Raw genomic sequence first — 18,229 nt, 5'->3', positions numbered from 1 at the left:
GCAAAAGCATGTGGAAAACGATACACTCTTATGTTACCATAAAAACAACCCTCTTGGAAGTTACCAAGTAAAGAGCGATTTGACCAGTGGCCATATTTTTCTATAAAACAAAAGAGAGTCGTTGCAGTGACTTATCAAAAATCGTACTCAAAAGGATCCTAGCTTTCAAAATGGCGGCTAGTCAGCAAAAACCGTTGCCATTTTTAAAACGACGAGGCCCCTGGGGACGAAGTAGTGACGTGTGTTACTGCGCCAAATTTGATTGGTTAACATTGTTAGAAACAAATGAAGAAAGACAGAATTAAAAGAAAATTTTTACTTCTCCTTTTTTTTAGCAATCACTTGTTAAAACTAGGATAATTTATTCCAGCTAAATAACCAACAATCTCCCATTACTTTTCAAGGCTATCTAAAATTAGCTATGGATCTTAGACGGGGATGAGTGGGGACGATTTAGCCTCCTTTCCAGGTGATAATTGGGTCGTCACGCAACATATTAGTCACGAAAACCGTGACCAGTACAGTTGCGTGACGACAAACATATAAAGCGCGAAACAACATGGAAAAAAAAATTACAACAACAACTACAAACAAACGAGAAAAAAATTTGGAAAGTAGACTAGATCCTCAAGTGTTTGAAAAGAACTCAACGTGCTTCTTGTAAAGATAATTACCATTAACCAATATAACATAACAGTAGCAATCTGTACATTTTAGGCCCAATTTGATATCGAAGTGAACGTAACAACTTTTTGTTCATTCAAAATCGAATCGTGGATATTTGCTGAGCCCATAGAACTTTTCAGCAGCGTTTCAAAGGTAACTTAGAGCAACTTGACGCAATGTCAACGAACTGAACCAGACAACGATCAAATTGCTTATGTTCAATTTTTATCAAGTCTTAAAAACAGAAAAATTCAAGAATGAAAATTCAATATACAAAACTATAGTGAAGTAATAGAAATAGTAATCTATAAATATAAGGAAAAAAGCCCTCCGAATGAAGGAACCATTCTCTGGTAAAACAAATCGATTGTCCTCAAGCAATTAATATAACTTACGCTTTAAAACGAGCTACCTCGAAACGGGGCCTGTGCGAAGTCACCAAACTTTAATAAGTAATTTAGTTGAGGAGTCAGAAATAAAGTACTTTGTCTTCAAGTCGAACGGATCAATTTAATTATCTTAGCTACTGCGCACATACCCCTCCCCTAACCCGACATTAACCCTGGCTTGTCATCAGTTGACTGTTGCTGGGCTAGGGGAGGAGCTGGTAGGCAATTACTTAGATATGACATTGATCTCTTCAAATGTATGATCAATTTCTGTGATTTTTGTCTTTTTTAGTTGGACTACAGTTTCTTTCGAAATCTTTTCTAGTTTGTTTATCTAAGGCACCACGTCGCATTTTGTGAATCACCATCACTTGCTCTGTGGTAGACTTCATATGATAGAAGAGCGTTTTTACACGAATTGTTTTACCTTCCAAATAAGACAATAAATAGGCGTCTAATTAAAAAAAAAAAAAAAAAAAAAAAGGAAATAAAGAGTCTGACAGCATTACCATCTTTTGCTCCCTGGAGATTTCGAGTTTTTTAGTTTGACGAAGAGAGTTTGGTGGCTTATGTCAGGTTATAGAGGAGAGGACAGCCAACGGCGAGTCTATAGGTCGCAGTCATTCAATCAATCTATCAATTGATGAAATGCAAAACTAACTTTTGACGGACCGAGGTGATGATCTTGGGTCAACATAGCAAACTCTTCAAACCAACCAATGACGGTACATTTTCTTCGATTTAGCTATAGGTATAGAGTAGAACTGTCAGTTTAAATATTATAGACAAGTTTTTCGAAATCTGTAATTATACTGTTCATTCAGAGATCCTACTACAATCCCTGAGCCAACTCACAGCCAGTGGTTTTTAATCCTCCTTATTGAATCCGTAAACGAAAACGTTCCACGTAACTGTCGCGACGCAACTGGCCATATTCAGCGTAGGTCCGTATCACGTACTTAATTCAAGTGGTACTGATAAGATGTAATTCTCTGCTTGTCGTCGTTTCCTTTGTGGAGGAATATGGAGTGCACTTCTTCGCCATATTCAACATAGATCTGCATTGTTTACACGAGTTGATGGAACGGATTTTGATTCTAGTGTAGACGGCATTTACTTGGCAGAAGAATACGCGGTGCAGTCAGTCATCAAATATGCCTTAAATTCTAAGGCTAACGCTCGTAACTCGGGCAGATGTTATGCCAACTGTTTTCGCAGTAATGATAAGAGCCGAAAATATTGACTTAAAGGAACCACTTCAGATAATCAGAATCTCAAAAAAATTTCGCTTAAAACCTTCAAGTATGTCATTTACAATCTATTTATATCCTCTCAATCCTTGATCAACCTAGTTCCCTCTTGGTTTACCTTTTCCATGTTGGTATTTTTTTTTTATCTTACAAAACTAATATTTTGTTGTTTCCTTCCCGTTGAAGGTAATTTTACACGCAGCAAAAAAAATTGAGACGTAAAACCTTTAAATATTCTTTAGCACAAATTTCTCTCCAACACATGCAGTATAGTACAATCCACGTCGAGGCAACATGACGCTGCTAAAAGTTCTGTTGCCTTCTTTTCTTTGCTTCCATAGCATCAAGGATGGGTTGTCTTTTTGCTTGGTATCTGGACCGAAGTCCTTCAATTTCTTTTTCCATTTCCATGTCCAGTGTTTGCATTCGCCGTTGCAGTTCATCGCAAGGAAGAGATCTTAACTGTGGAAGAGAAAGAATCAAAGGGAAGGTTTTAGTCTCCTTGATGGACACTATACTTCTTTAAAGTTCATTAAAAGTTTCAAAACAAAAGTTTTAATACTTACAAATTCAAAGTCAGGGGGGCCTTCCTTCTTAAGTTTAAAGGGATCCTCTGGTTTCACTCCCCTCAAAAGTCCTCCAGAGTCTTCTTCAGAAGAACCATTGGCGCCAGACTCGCTTCCTCGACCTCCAGCTTCGTAGATTCTGTCAAAATGATCCATAAAGGACGGACGATAATTCTGTTTGGCGTCACTGTCCAGTCCTGTAAATGGAAAGAGGTAAGGAGCGCTCTAGGTTGAAAGATTGAATCACTGTTTAACTAGATATGACACGTGATCTAAAAGAGAGCATCAACAGTTCAGCTGTGGGGCATTAGCCCTTGGCATAGTGTAATCGCGGGGAGATGTGGTAGACTGTAGTTGGCTCTCTAGACTACGAATCGAAAAATACTAGTGCTAGCTCTGGCAGAAGTCATGGCATTGCGTTACTGGACAAGCAATTTCCTCCAACAATGCCTCTCCCCACTCCAAGGTACCAAATTTTCCGGCTTGACGGGTTAATACCATTTTGTACAAAGTATGGGACTTCGCAGCGCGTGCGCTCCGCTATAAAAATGTGTACCGTCGAACCGGCAGGGAAACCTGACGAAAATCTACTAAGGTGGGGGGGGGAACCTGAACCGAGATCCAACTTATCTCCTATTCACTGCATGCTCCAAAGATGAGATGTTATTTCAATCTTTTACGTTCAAGGCCATTAGATAGAAATGCTTTAAAATATCCTTTGGGATAAATAGTTTAACACTGAACATCATAAAAGCTTGACCTCTCAGGTATTAGCCTTATGCAAGATATGATCATAACAGTGGAAGGAGTCCTAAAACCGATTGTTGACGGTGACTGACGTTTACACAATTGAATAGAGCGCATGGTTATTTGAAATTTATCTAGTATGTACTGTGCTTACTTTTCATTGTCGCGTCTTCGTCGTCAGAGTTGATTACCATTGTTCCAAGATCTGACTCGAGCAGTGTACCCGCCTCACTGTTAACAATCATTGTATCTTGGCTCTGAACACTCGTTGCTGTGTTCATTATCATGGTGTTGTCATTGCCATCGCCGAATTTCACAATCGTCCCTGAATCCACATGTTCGTCACTCTCCTCAGTCTCATCCTGCCGCGAAGAATGAAAGCGGTTTCGATATAAATGAATTTAAAAAAACGAGTGGCAAGAAAGTTTTGTCAGGAGTTATATTTGAGGACTGGCGCTTAATGCGCTTTGTAGTTCACGATAACTTGAATTTCTTTTAAAAACTACAGTGAGTGGCAAAAGTAGCTTGCACGCCTCCGATTAGTAGGAAGTCGACAACCTTTCATTCCACATAACGAACAGAAATCTTGTTATTTATTAGTGAATAAATAACTTGTAAGTCCCCCGTTTCCCCGCCCCGCCCCGCCCCCCAACGAGATGAAGCAGAGGTGAAGATAAATGAAAGGCAGAAAGTGGCATTAGAGTAATCAACACTTTTGTCCGTCGTAGTAGTTTTGCGATTTTCTATTAAAACAACATAAGAGAAATTCTACTCCAGTAAGTTTTCGCTAGATGAAGAACGTTGTTGACATAAAATGGTCTGATAGTTTCCAACCAAAGTAACAAATCGTACCTCGTTTTCCTCCCTGGTGCTTTCCTCCTCCATAATATTCAGTGCCTCTTGAATCATGCTGTTTAACACACTTACAGACTTGGCACTTTCAATAAATGGATGCTGGGAAAAAAAAATTTACAGCAATTATGATCGATCGGATATAAACAGTTCATAAAGGTAGAATTTAGGGTTCATCAACTTCCGCTTCTACACTGAAGTTTCTAGGACGAGGAAGGCTGCCGAAGTTATCTTGAGATGTTTTTGTTTGTTTGTTTGTTTGTTTGTTTGTTTTTGGGGGGGATGACAGAGTCTGCGCCAGAGATTATCCCGATTTCCGTATTCCGAAGCGTCTAGGAGTATAGCTACTCCCACTGGATGGGATTCCGGTCCATCACAGATGACCTCCACATTTTGACAGTTTACTAGTACCCAGTTATACTCCTGCAGAGAGGGGCACTGTGAGAACAAAGTGTCTTGTCCAAGAACACAACACATTCAGTCCAGTCATGTCTAGGACAAGGTTCTCTTGGCTCTAAATTCAGCGCATTAGCAATTAAGCCCCCGTGTCTCCCAAGTTCAAATAATACGGACTCAAAAAATAAACGTCTTCAAAACTCGTAACATCCGGAGAAATGACTTAGAGGGGTTCAAACAGTCCCAGGCCTCGCCCTTCAGCTGAGCACCAACACTTGCCTGTAACAGCTGTGTAGCAGTCGCTCTTTCTTCTGGATTCTTCACAAGACATTTGCTCACAAAGTCCAAGAATTCCTTACTCCGTCTTTCGTCATCTTTAAATGTCGGAGGGGGTTTGGTTGGAATCATAAATATTGCCTGTAAGAGAAAATATAGACAAAATCAGGTCACTCCACGTCAACGAAATCGATGACTTGAGTGATTATGTGTAAATGATGGAATGCTAGTCTATTATAAGTTACTCCCAATTAAATTGTTGACCTCCCCTCGCAGTTCGATGGTAAAAAAATTACACTCCAGGGTAGACAAAGGCTCTCAGGGAGAGTAATGTCTCGCACTAAAGTCCCAGCCAAGGTTTGTAATCGGACTTCTTAATTTGCAGTCTGGTGCACAAACAACTTGCCAACAGAGCTTCTTGCATCGTTTTGACCCGTTTATTCCTATTGCTTCGAACTTCTGTACAAACAGTAACTGGCTGAAGATGGCTTTAACACAAAGTCAGAATTTCAATTTTTCAATCATATTCAACAGGAAAAGGAATCTAAGACGACATGTCTGGATAATTTTTACTATGAAGTGTAAAGTTTATACTAACCCTCATTGGATGAATGTCAGCATAAGGAGGTTTCCCTTCAGCCATTTCTATTGCGGTTATTCCTAAAGACCAAATATCTGCTAAGCAGTCATAACCAATTTCCTGAATATATAAAAAGAAATAGAAAAACACATTTCAACAAATGAAATACAGATCAGTCAATACGCGTGCTACCCACTGAACTTTTTCAGTCTAGATTAAAAGCCGGTTGATAGAAAATCTTTGGTTCTAATGGTTGGAATGAAGACAGAGTTTAGGTCAATAAAAGTGCCACCATCAGATTACTGATAGTCATTGTGGTGTGTGACGCATGAAGTCAAGCTGTCACGCTTGTCAGTCTCATATTCGTGTATCACGTGTGTCGTGGGGGATCGTTCGGCTGCACGGCCGAGTTTACATATATTGTCAGAAAATAAATCTCTGTTGTGTTTTCTTCACATCTCACACATATTTTGGACACAGAAGGATGCCATACACTACAGTCATCTAGTTTTCTAAAAACAGGCAATTTATTTTTGGCTGGTGCACAGGCCCTAAGATCATGTAAACTGTGAGGACAACACTAACTACTGTTACTGCTTACACTTCTCTCATGTCTTATCGACATAACAACATTCCAGTCTGAATTCTGCAGGGTTAACAATATTTTGACCACAATTAAATACATTTTTTTCCAACAACATTGTTAAAACTTTGACCTCTGACCTGTATCACTTCAGGAGCCATCCAAAATGGAGTTCCTATTACAGTGTTCCTTTTTGCCATTGTATCCTTGTTGAAATAAATTCAGAATTTATAAAGTTAAACACAAATATCAAAATTCCATAAGAAAAAATTAGAGAAAAAATTTTTAAAAAAAGCTCAATAACCAATGAACTTTAAGACTAGATGGATAAATCACCAAGAAAAAATATTTCTAGACTACATTTATCAACTCTGTCAAAAAGGAAAGTTCCACATTAAGTCTTCCTTCCAAGAAAATAGATAAAGAGATGCAATCACAAACAAGCTAAGCCTTTTTCTCTGAAAACAGAGGAGTGTAGGTCACAATCATGTTGCTTTTATTTTGCTTAAGATTGTATCATAAATATATTAAATGATCCAGAAAAGCCAAGACTTCAGACAAGTGCTCCTTCCATGTAAAGATACAAATATTGGTAATTTAGGAACACTTACAGTGAGTTGACCAGCAACTCCAAAGTCTGCAAGTTTGGCATGGCCCTCTGCATTAAGCAGGATATTTCCTGCCTTGATGTCTCTGAAATAAGAGAAACAGTACATCTCTTAGAATCAACAAAAATGGCTTTAATGCTTTACAAGCAACAAAAATGAATAACCCGTGTGGAGCCATCATCATCATTTCTTCACTAGAAACCATGTCCAGGTTGAGGTTAACAGAGTCAGCAAACTTTTACACCAAGCACTCCTAATGAAAATGTTTGTAACTCAATTGTTCGAAAAATGACTCCAATGCAATGACATAAAATTCACTGATTCTTTCTTTAATGAACAATGTTTTAAAATAAAGCAAAGAACACAAACCTGTGTATTTTTCTTCTCAAATGAAGATATTCAAGTCCCTTAAGAGTGTATTTCAATATACACGCAATCTCTTCTTCTGTCAACTGAAATGAAATCACATTTTCATTGATTAATAATAAATTTCATTTTGCAAATTCACAGTGGTTTTGAACAACCACACACGTGTAAAGCTTTATAGATGATTTATTCACTACACCTGTTGATTTACAGTCAAACCCCTGTTTCATGTAACAAGCAACTATTGCACTTAGTTTGATTGCATGTGTTTTGACTTAAAGATATGGAAAATATTCTCTGTCACTTTTCCTTCTTCAATTCCCTTACCACAGTTTGGTGTAACTAGAAGATATTACCAAGCTGAACACAACATCCACAACAGTTTTACTTACAGTTTTATTTCTTATTTTCATTAAATCTGACACTGATCCTGCACCACAGAATTCCATAACAATCTGGTCAGAAAAAAGGAAATGGATATTATAATAATAGTTTTATTATACTTGAGTAGTCAACACATCATTCAAAAGAGTGATGAAAATGTGATTATGCACACAAGTACTCCTAACAACTCTATAATTACTATATTTTCAACTCTGAATATTGCATTTCTATTGTTCTGATTGGCTCACTCAACTCCAGTTACCAGCTCGTATTGTGAGTTACCTCATATGGAAGAAAACACAGGAACAAAGAGAAAGAGAGGGGTTGGAAAGAAGGAATAGCACTTATCAATGCCCCTGTAGTAGCTGCGCCACTGCTTCAAGATCACATTGATTCATTTCATTCATTGTAAAAAGATAAAATGAAAATCATTAATATCTACCCAGAGATCTGTGTTCTTGAAGTAGCTTCCATAATACTTCACAACATACGGACTGAAAAAAAAAATTCAGAAAATCATTTGAAGACATTTTAGCAGAATTATTATTATTACAACTTTTCGTTTAACATTGAAGTGGTAAAAATTTTTTAATTCAAATTTGTAATTCTCCTTACTGCCAACCGTACAATTCATATAATGTTAGTACAGAGAATTTAGTATTGGATCAACTAATCCCCAAATTAATATTTTTCTGTATTCTCATTACTTATCTGGTTGATATTGTATTGATATTATAAGGAGGAATTCTTTCTTGGTCACTCATGGGAGTTAAAGGCTTAAAATAAAACAACCACAAGTCTAATTTAACTAATTCACATTTTTCAAGAATATAAAATGAATTACCTATCACACTGCTGCATCATGCTTATTTCTTTTATAATCTCCTGCAGGTCTGTGTCAACTGGTACTTGTTTGATAGCAACAACTTGACCTGTTTCCTTGTGCATTGCCTTGTACACAGAGCCATAGGAACTGGCAAGGAAAAGAAGATTGATTATTAGCATATAAGCCAAACAGTCTGAAATTTATAGATTTATAGATTTCTGATAGCAGTTCACCTTGGCACTAAACCATCCAGCCCTGCCTCTCTTTCCCCCCCCCCCCCCACCCGCCTACAAAAAAAGCATTTTTTAACCAGTTTGTTCCAATCTCAACAAACCCTTTAACTCTCAGATGTGATTAACTTATAACTTCTCCCTATAATACCCATCTATTATCCAGCAAATACGTAATGAGAATACTTAAATCTATCAGGTAGAAGTTGTTATCTTGATCTAACACCAAATTATCACAACTTACTTACAGGAAATATGTAACAGTTTTTAGGGGAGAATTAACAATCAGATCTTGGGAGTTAAATAGTACCACAAAATAATATAGAATCTCAGAAAATTTCAAAACCATGCTAGATTGGAACTACAAACCATTTGTTTAGGAATTAAAATTTACCTATTTTCCTCTTATGTAGTTAAATATTTAATTTTATTTCTAACCAGGAATTCAGTAAACAGAGATGTATTCTATTTCCAGTTAGATTATAAGTTTCCAATCAAATAAAATGGTGCAATTAAACCTCATTTACAACAGTGAATTTTTATGTTTAGTTCATATATAAAGGAAAGCATGCTGTATACTGTATATTTTAATGGTAAAAGCTTGTCAACGATACTTCCCAAGGAAAACTTCTTGGATCAGGAGACCTTCCTATTTACCCTTCAGAGAAATGCATGCCATGGAAGAACTCTCAAGAAACATGCTGCTTTAAATGCAACTTATTTTCACAGCAGACATAACATCAAGAGTCGAAAACGATGCAACAGAAAATTCATCCTTTTCAGTTATAGTGCTTGTACAACCTCATAGGTAATGAACAGCCTCTTTAGAACATTCTACGCTGGCAATAATCTCGAAAGTGAAAAAAGGAACAGGCAGCACGGTCGCTAAAGTAATAACATCAAAGAAATTGTACTGAATAAATTATTCTCAATATAAGCTTGCTTAACAAATTTGTTGGCTTCGGTTAAGTTTATATTTGTGACTTCAATTTATCGCGCAATTCATTTGTACCAAATGCATAGATTTAATTCAACGATTAAGAGGAGTTATTCAATAATTAGGACATAAAAAATGAGTTTCTTCGAAAAAGGGTTCGATAAAAAGCCGGCTATCAGATATATTGAACTTTGATATATGTGCTGAACTTTAATAGTCCCGAAGGCCACTTTTTGACTAATTAACTTAACTAACTTATGTATGATGCAGACAGGAAAATAAACTTACCCTTCGCCAAGCTTTTCGAGAACATCAAAGACTTCTTCAGGTGGTCTAGTCAAGCTTTCTTCGCTTAATTTCCGTAGCTCATTCCTTGTTAGGAAAGAAAAAAACTTTACGTTTCCGCGAGAAGTTTCATATTTTGATAGAAGCTGAAATATTCCGACATCGATGCATTTTAGAGTGTGTAAAAAATTTCATCGGGAAACATACCCTTTCGCAGACATCTTAAAAGAAGCAGGTCTAGTAGATTAGCTCATGGCCGTAAGCAAAGGGATTAAGCCATCATAGATCGCCGTAAAAATTCAACTAATTTCCTCTATTTCGGTTCTTCTAGAGTTCTGCAAGGCGACAGAAGGAAGGCATGACTATGGTGAGCCCGCGATCATTCAATAGGAAAGGAAAAGAATACAGCCTCCTTCCCCTCCTACAGAGATAATTCTGGAAAAAATTAAAAACATATGTCTATAATCTTTTTTTTTTTTTTTGATAAAAACGCATAACGCGAAAACTTCTTCAATTTTGATAATTTCAATTTTCTCCTTCGCCAGCACAGTCAAAAGTCCTTTGATCTAATTCAATTGGTGGATAATCCATTACCTTACCCACCCGTTCCATACGACAATTTTTATTTATAAGCAGCGTGGTCACACAGCATAGCGTCAACGTAAGAGACAATATGGCGGACCATGAAGATGTGTTGTATTCAAATTCAAGTAGGAGGGACGATTCTCCAGGTGATCATGACCTCAGGAATGAAAGAGAAGGCAGCAGAGAAAGTGATCATGACGACAGAGATCGGCGAAGAAGAGGCGGTGAATATGAAAGAGATTTGAGGCGAGAAAATCGTCGGTACGCCCCGTATCCTTCTCGCGATGAGCGTTCGAGTTCGAGGCGACAGTCTGGAAGCGGAGGAAAAGAGTGCCGTGTTTACGTGTGGAACCTTTCATATGCTGTTAAATGGCAAGATTTGAAGGATTTCATGAAGAAGGGTAATACTATTATTGTTGTTAGTGTATTTAAAATAGTTATGTCTTGCCTGTCACCATATTCTAAACAACGGCGAGCTTAAGCGACAGGTACATGGAGCCACAAGATCTTTTTTGACAAATAACAATTAATAATTTCCTTTAGACGAAATCGGCGATGGCGAACCATTGTTTTTGTACTGGAGGCTACGTTCTAACCTCAAAACGACTCAAGGGTTAAAGTGATTTTAAATTAGGTGGATTTGTTTTGTTCTTTGTTTCGAACAAGCTTAGTTCGCATTAGTCCTTAAGCAAATCAAATTAAGGATTCAATGCATGTAAATGTTGATTTGGTAGTCGATGATGTGAATTTGTATTGATACAAGTATACAATTTTTTTCTAGTCGGAGATGTGGCATTTGTTGACATTATTGAAGACAGTCATGGAAAATCAAAGGTACAAAAACAAGGAGAGAGTTTTAATCTATTTTTAATATGTATTCCTGTGGTGGAGACATAATTGAAAATGACAGTATTCCATATTTCGGATGCACCCCTCCGCCCCTCTCCTGAGGATGGCAGGGTTTCTAGTGAAGAAGATCTAGAGTTTTTCTCCAACGAAGCTGACAGCATTTATTTTTTTTAGGACAATTTTTTCAAAGGAAGTGACTAAAAGGCAGTCTCTTAACCCATATTTTTCACAGGGCACTGATATGAATTAGAAGATTTTGATGTCTGGAATTTTATTGATTTTTAGTGGGGGGAGGAGGGATTTGGGTGGATGGATAAGAAATTGAACATTCAAAAGTATGACAGAACTTTTACATGTTAATCTGTTGCTGGAACTGGAAGGGTTGAATTAGTGCACTTTAACTCCTTCTTTTTTCTTTTTTTACCTTTTTGCAGGGATGTGGGTAGGTGACTACAGTTTACAAAGATAGTCATTAAATTTACAGGAAAGTAGAACATTTTAAAATGAATGAAATGATGGCATTGTATCATTGATGATATTGTAACAATTTAATAATCAAAAAATTTCTATAAATCTTACCAGTATATTTCCTTTTCTCCAAGTATTGTTGAGTTCAGAAACAGAGATGATGCAGATAAAGCCATCAAGGAGCTTCATGGAACAGAGTTCAGAGGAAGACCAATACACATTCGTGAGGTATTTTGGATGAAGAATGTTTACTAGTAAACCCTCCACTGATAAACTAGCTCTTTGAATAGGCATAATTCTGGCAAGCAAGTACTCAATACTTTGTTAGCAAAACTTATAACCACCATGTTTGATTTTAATGGCAGTGGAAGGCTGGGAAGGGAAAGAAATTTGTACCAAGGGAGTGAGGTACAGTCAAAAATAAGGAGAAGGGTGGAGGTACCCTCTACCCCCACCAATTTCCTCAGACTCCCAATCAAACATGGCCAGTCAGATAAATGATCACAAGCTTATAATGTGAACTTGCCCTAATAAGATGCCTGCACTGTAGGCTAATGATGAACCAGATGCAAGTTTTATGTCTTAGGTGTAAAATGTATTTTCTGAATATTTCTGTGGTGCCTGTATACTAAAGTCAAGCATACAAACAAATGGACTACCACATCTCTGCCTTTAAACCAAAAACTTGACTCTTGATTATATTCTCTTCTACCAATCAGGATCGCATTGAAGAGGGTGATAGGCGTAGCAGGCCTACCCCTAGGGGTCCTGACCCAAGGGATCTTCCCTCTCTCACTGGAGGGGGTATGTCTCTTGGTAATCATCTGGGAGGTGGTCTTGGAAGTGGAAACCTGGGCCTTGGAAACAGCAGTGGTCCTCTTGCCAACCTGTTAGGCTTGGGAAATCTCAATTCTACTCAAGGACTGAATTACAGGACAGATCCATTGTCATGCACTGTGTTTGTCAGCAATGTAAGTAGGCTTTGATATATCTCTTACTAATTGAGTTAGAGGTCTGCACTGTAAGTCATGGCCTGAGTTTTTTCCACTCAAATTTATCGCGAAAGCACGAAGCATGCAAGGCGTAAATGTGAGCGGGCAACTTGGAGCGAGTAACTTACAGTGCTGATGGTGAAAACAATGTTAGTGACATATTTATTTTATCTCTGGTTGCAAAGAACAAACAAACTTTTGAATTTGGCATTACAATAAAATATGGCTTGCTAAATTGACCATTCATAGTGCATTTACTATTTGACAGATGCAATAAATATTCATTATCCACTTAAGGTAGTCCATCATCAAGTAAATTTAGGGGCTCAGGGATTTATGTTTACCTTTTTCCTCCTAGCTTGATTACAAAGTAACTTGGCAGAAATTGAAAGACACCTTCAGAGGAGCTGGTATGATTTTATCTGCACAACATACAGTCTACATGGACTTCTTCTGATTTCCTTTTCAAACTTTTGGTTACATTGGTTCTTGTTCAGTTGGTTTTAAGGAATCTTCTTTCAGTTAATGTTATGATCATGATTGTTTTGCAGGTAATGTTATTCGTGCAGATATCAATTTGGACTCTGACAATAAATCTAAAGGTTTTGGCACTGTACAGTTTGAAACAGCTGCAGAAGCAATAAATGCAGTTTGTATCCTTTTTTGTGGATTATACTCAGAAATATGCAGAGTTCTCTTTATTTCAAATGGATGAAAATTAATGGTTTGCAGGAACTTAACAGGAAATACCATTAAAAATTTTAATGGAACTTTTTTTGTGCAACTACATGTGCATTCATAACAGTGATAATAACAACAGTAAAACTGACGACAGTGACTTAGGCCTTGAATTTTCACCACTTTTTCTTTTGTTTTTCTTTCTTTTTTGGGGGGGGAGGGGGGAGTGGTTTTGTGCTCTATGGTCATTAATGATTTTTCAAATAGTAGCCTGCTCCTTTTTTTTTTGGGGGGGGGGGGTGGTTTTGTGCTCTATGGTCATTAATGATTCTTCAAATAGTAGCCTGCTCCTTTTTGTTACAGTCAAAGATCCTTAACTAAAATCAGCTATGTTGCATGGTCATGTTCTTAGTGACAGAGCAATGAGTGTCAGGCTGGTAAGTTAAAAAATTTGTGATGTAATTAAGGAGCCTTGAACCATTAGCTTTATTCATTTATTCACTTGTTTTTTGCATTATTTTGACAACAAGAGGTTCCTTGACTTCTGTGGGAGGATGTATCTGTTTAAGGTTACCAGCAAGGAATTTCTCCTAACTTTAGCCAAAAATTTGAGAGAAGAAAGGTGATGAAAATGTATTTTCTGGTTTAACACCAAATCCTTTCTTTGAGAAATGTATGGCAGGCAATGTAAAGAATTGATTGTTAGTTCTTGGGATTGGAAGGGTCAAAATGATTTAACGTTTAAGTAAGGTAAAAAAAATGATTTTTAGTTTTTCTTTATTATTGAGCTAAAGTAATTTGTACCAGGAACAAATGAAAAAAATTGAACTTGTTTTAAATCCTTTTGACCTGAAACTTGTTTTGGATTTCGATGTAAATATATGCTCTATTTTTTTTGTTCTATTTGTTCATTTATTTTCATGCATTTACTTCATTGAAAATTATGTGGGAACATGGTGTGTTTTGGAGGGGGGTGGGGGGAATGGGGGCAACTGTGATTGATGATTGACTAGCATCCAGTTCATGAAAATTAAAGCTCAGTGTTTAGCAGCTTAGATATTGCACTGAGCTCTGGCAGGCTTAGAAATCATTCTCAAATTGATACTTAAGCACTTTCCTCACAGCCACAACAGAATGAAAATCCATTTTTTTCCCCTCAAGGATCGCAATGCACCCATTATGCAGCAGCTGAGTAACTTGGGTGTGAACAATGCAAACATGGGTCGTGGAGGAGGAGGAGGAGGAGGAGGGGGAGGAAACAACATGAACCCCATGGCAGTTCTTCAGCTGCTCCAGAGTCTTCAGGGTCTGAGTACCCTGGCACAGTTGACCAGTAATCTTGGTGCATTGGGTGGCAGTGGTTTGGCTTCGGGTGGTGGTTTTGGTGGAGGGGGAGGAGGTTCTAGTGGTATGGGTGATTCCCCTGCCACTAACCCCCTGGCTGCTCTGAGTGGATTGGGAATGCTGGGCAATACTCTTGGTTTTGGCGGAGGAGGTGGTAGTGGCGGTGGCAGCAGTAGTGGAATGGGTGGGCTTAGCTCATCACTCCATAGCGACAGTGGAGCTTCAGGAAGACAAGTCTTTGTCAGGAATGTAAGTAACTGAATCTAAGATATAAATTGTTAAATTGGAAAAAGAGGGTTTGGTTGAAAAAGTATAACTTTAGACCATGAATGTCTCATTAAAAGTCTCTCTTGTCTTCACCATACCTTACTATGAATTATCAGAATACACGTCCATGAGTTTTTTTCGCTCATAAGATTGCTCTTCTTGTACCATGAAAGATGATTTTAATTGTATTCCTTCAATTTGACTTTGAAATTTCCACAGCTTCCTTGGCGCTACACTTGGCAAGACTTGAAAGACAAGTTCAAAGGAGCAGGTGATGTTATGATATAATTTTGAAAAATAGTTGGCATTACATACAGGACGCGAACAAGAAGTGAGCGAGTGGTTATTGTGCTGAAATGTGATTCAATGGTTCCGAGCATAAATAAGGCCTGAGCGGGTAATTTTGTCGTGTTACTGGGCAAGGCTCTTGACTCTTACGATGCCTTTCTTATCACAGTAGAATTGGCTTATAGTGAACTGTCAGAGAAAATTGATAACATACTGAAGGGGGGTGGGGTGGGTGGGGATAACCAGAGATGGACCGCCACCTTGTTAGCTCAGGTTGTAGAGTGCGGGAGGTCGAGGGTTCAAGCCCCAGACGGGACCAACATTCAGAGTCTTAACATAACTAAGGAGGATGTGCTGCCTTTGCTACGACATCTGCAAATGGTTAGAAATTCTAGTCTTTTCGGATAAGGACAATAAACTTCTGGTCCGTCTCTTGCTTCTTCTCAGTACTGGTTAGCAGGGGACGTTAAAGAACCCACGCACTTCTCGCAAATAATAAAGAACGTATCTCCCGGTTTTGTGTTCTGGTCTTGCTTTCAAAACTGGCGACAACTGAAAAAATTTCTTTTCAAATCGTAAACTGCTCAATGCGATTGGCCAAAGCATGGGTTAAACGCAATATGAAAATGCCACATCACGGACTAAAACAATTTTTTTTTTTGCCCACAGGTAGAGTGGTTCGAGCCGACATCATGACAGAGTCCAGCGGAAGATCAAAGGGCTGTGGAACAGTACTGTTTGATGCCCCAGAGGACGCTGCTCATGCAATAAGTATCCTTTGAAAGTGAAAAAGTGTTTTTATGTTAACAAAGAAGTCGCTTGATTAATTATAGTACCTGCTCTCTCTTAAAGGTTTGCATTTATAATGTATGATTCGGTTTTCGAAGTCATCTCTTGTAAAGGTCGGTCAGGGGGCAAAATGGAAAGAAAGCGTTATGTCTGTTGCTTCAAAAAGGATAACATTCGCCCCAAACTTTTGCAACTTATTGAAGCAAAATCCGAAGCTTTACGTAGTGACTGGAGAAGAAATCTTTCATTTTCTTTTCAAACAACATAAAACTCATGGCAGTCGCGCCTCAATGATTTTCGTTTTCCAAAGCATTCGTGTGTTTTCATTGGCTCCTTGTAACAGTTACATTGATTTGATTGGATGCTGTGATTAATTTGGTTTTGGTTTTAGACATAACTAAAACCTACGCGCTTCAAGCTTATTCCTTGACTTCGGTTCAGGTATGTTCAATGGAGCGATGGTTGATGGTCGCGAACTTGATGTGAGGATGGATAGGTTGGGCTGAAAGGGAACGTGAAGCTGGGCTCGAAGGCTTTCTGGAGTGAACTTCTGATGTATTTGTCTTCTTTTGGACCAGCAGTTCATGTTGTTAATTCTCTTCTTTGGAGTTATTGCATCCGCGACCAAATTCTCCTTTTCGTCAGTCCAGTTTGCCTTCCAGAGGTGGTCTGTAAATCTGTGAAAAAAAAGTTGTTCAAACCGGTACAGATGTGGAGTGTTTGCTAAAAGTTTACAAAGGCTCCCTGAGGAAGGATTGGAGTTGAAACTACTCGGTTGTTTTATCATGATTAGTCTTTTAATTGTCGTTTTCCCTCTACTTTTGATTAACTAGCATTTGGACGTGTTCATCTTTGTCACCTCGGTCCTACACTTTGCCTTTGATGATTGGCAAATTGTCTTCTCCCCATTTGTACAACGTGATTTTGAAGTTACTTGAGGATTTTGTCGATACGTTCTTGGCTGAGAACAATGCTTATTTCAATTTGGTTTTAAAAATTGTACGTTGACCCTAGTTGTTTTCGCATGGACGAGTCGCACATGTTGAAGCACTGACTGACTGCTTACTTTGTTAAGAAACAACATGCAGTATTTGACAGGTTTTGGTAGTAAGGTTTTATTCTTCTTCCTAATAGGAAGGTTTTGCTTGAAACAGGATCGCTCTTGTAGGGTTCTCTGTTTAGTTTCGAGATATTAAATGACCTTGAAATAAATGGCTTGTTTCTCTGTTGGGGTGAGTTGCCAAAAGTGATGTGTGTGAGATGGGTCGGGAGGTACAGTGGTAAATGACAGCGTCGTATTAAAGGGTACGATGTGTGTTCTCTAGGTTTTTGTATTTTGGTGCTGTTATTTCTCTATATTGGTCGTAGGGTCATGTTATGAGTGAGTTTTAAATACGCGATCCCATTCGTTAGGCTACAAGCGTAGAAAAAAGAGGAAAATTAGAGAATGGAACCTCAGATCTTCGGATTTCCGTTATTTGACTCTGCCACCGAGCTGCAGTAAACTCGATGGCAGTGGTAGGGCATATGCGAGGTTCATATGTGAAAGTGAAACATGGTTTGATGGGAGTAGATTATTCGACGAAGGAGTTCAAAATTTACGATCTCTCACGAGAGACTTGCTGTAGTCAGGCTTTGATATTACACTTAACAAACCTCAGATCGTACATTTTGGGTGTGGTTGGGTCATGGAAAGCATGTAGTGGTAGTCTCATATCATGGTTCCGTGAGGTGTTAATATGGGTGTGGTGGGGTCATGACATAGGTGTTGTAGGGTTATTTTATGAGTGCCACTGCACTTCAAGGTCGTAGTTGTTGTATTCCTGGGAGACTGTTACGTCATCGTAGGGTACTGCAAGATCAAATATCGAGAAAGGCGCGTCATGTCTTTCTGGGGCAGCACTGAGCAGAGGAGTGATTCCTCTGGCTGCACTTTGCAAAATTGTGCCAAAGATCTTGCTAAGCTCCTTCAACCAGGCGATTGTTACTTAGATTGTCCAGGAATTTCTGGGGGAGCTCCATCAAGTA

At 38.3% G+C, this 18,229-nt stretch overlaps 2 protein-coding genes across 3 annotated transcripts; one reads left to right on the top strand and one right to left on the bottom strand.

The window, feature by feature from the left end:
• Positions 1 to 301: 301 nt before the first annotated feature.
• LOC131783017 (serine/threonine-protein kinase 3) lies at positions 302 to 10,292 on the bottom strand. Of its 2 annotated transcripts, XR_010717555.1 has the most exons (15): positions 10,149 to 10,292; positions 9,945 to 10,028; positions 8,508 to 8,636; positions 8,106 to 8,157; positions 7,672 to 7,734; positions 7,283 to 7,365; positions 6,917 to 6,998; positions 6,446 to 6,511; positions 5,741 to 5,842; positions 5,146 to 5,283; positions 4,471 to 4,572; positions 3,773 to 3,980; positions 2,872 to 3,068; positions 1,483 to 2,767; positions 302 to 1,441 (listed from the first exon to the last, which is right to left on the bottom strand). XR_010717555.1 is itself a non-coding variant. In XM_059099759.2 (14 exons), the coding sequence occupies exons 1-14, from the start codon at positions 10,160 to 10,162 to the stop codon at positions 2,609 to 2,611; spliced, it is 1,479 nt and encodes a 492-aa protein (XP_058955742.1). In that variant the 5' UTR covers positions 10,163 to 10,292; the 3' UTR covers positions 302 to 2,608. The 2 variants fall into 2 exon arrangements, 1 of the variants encoding a protein (XP_058955742.1); XM_059099759.2 differs by having other exon boundaries at positions 302 to 2,767.
• A 309-nt stretch (positions 10,293 to 10,601) lies between these two features.
• Positions 10,602 to 17,413, top strand: LOC131783009 (myelin expression factor 2). Its single transcript, XM_059099751.2, has 12 exons — positions 10,602 to 10,927; positions 11,308 to 11,360; positions 11,810 to 11,817; positions 11,978 to 12,071; positions 12,563 to 12,814; positions 13,194 to 13,245; positions 13,387 to 13,488; positions 13,901 to 13,950; positions 14,675 to 15,106; positions 15,344 to 15,395; positions 16,082 to 16,183; positions 16,643 to 17,413. Exons 1-12 carry the CDS (start codon positions 10,615 to 10,617, stop codon positions 16,705 to 16,707), a joined length of 1,575 nt encoding a protein of 524 aa, XP_058955734.2. The 5' UTR covers positions 10,602 to 10,614; the 3' UTR covers positions 16,708 to 17,413.
• The last annotated feature ends 816 nt before the right edge of the window (positions 17,414 to 18,229 follow it).

Source organism: Pocillopora verrucosa, chromosome 5 (genome assembly GCF_036669915.1).
Source record: "Pocillopora verrucosa isolate sample1 chromosome 5, ASM3666991v2, whole genome shotgun sequence".
Lineage (NCBI taxonomy): Eukaryota > Metazoa > Cnidaria > Anthozoa > Scleractinia > Pocilloporidae > Pocillopora > Pocillopora verrucosa.
Note: the sequence above shows the minus strand (reverse complement) of the source record. Positions and strands in the feature narration are given on the sequence as shown.

Coding starts and splice junctions, on each gene's coding strand:
- LOC131783009 (XM_059099751.2), top strand. CDS start 10,615: ATGGCGGACCATGAAGATGTGTTGTATTCAAATTCAAGTAGGAGGGAC. Junction 10,928..11,307: donor GAAGGATTTCATGAAGAAGG/GTAATACTATTA, acceptor ATTTTTTTCTAG/TCGGAGATGTGGCATTTGTT. Junction 16,184..16,642: donor GGACGCTGCTCATGCAATAA/GTATCCTTTGAA, acceptor ACTTCGGTTCAG/GTATGTTCAATGGAGCGATG.
- LOC131783017 (XM_059099759.2), bottom strand. Junction 6,999..7,282: donor TTGAGAAGAAAAATACACAG/GTTTGTGTTCTT, acceptor CTCTTATTTCAG/AGACATCAAGGCAGGAAATA. Junction 4,573..5,145: donor CTGCTACACAGCTGTTACAG/GCAAGTGTTGGT, acceptor TTTTTTTCCCAG/CATCCATTTATTGAAAGTGC.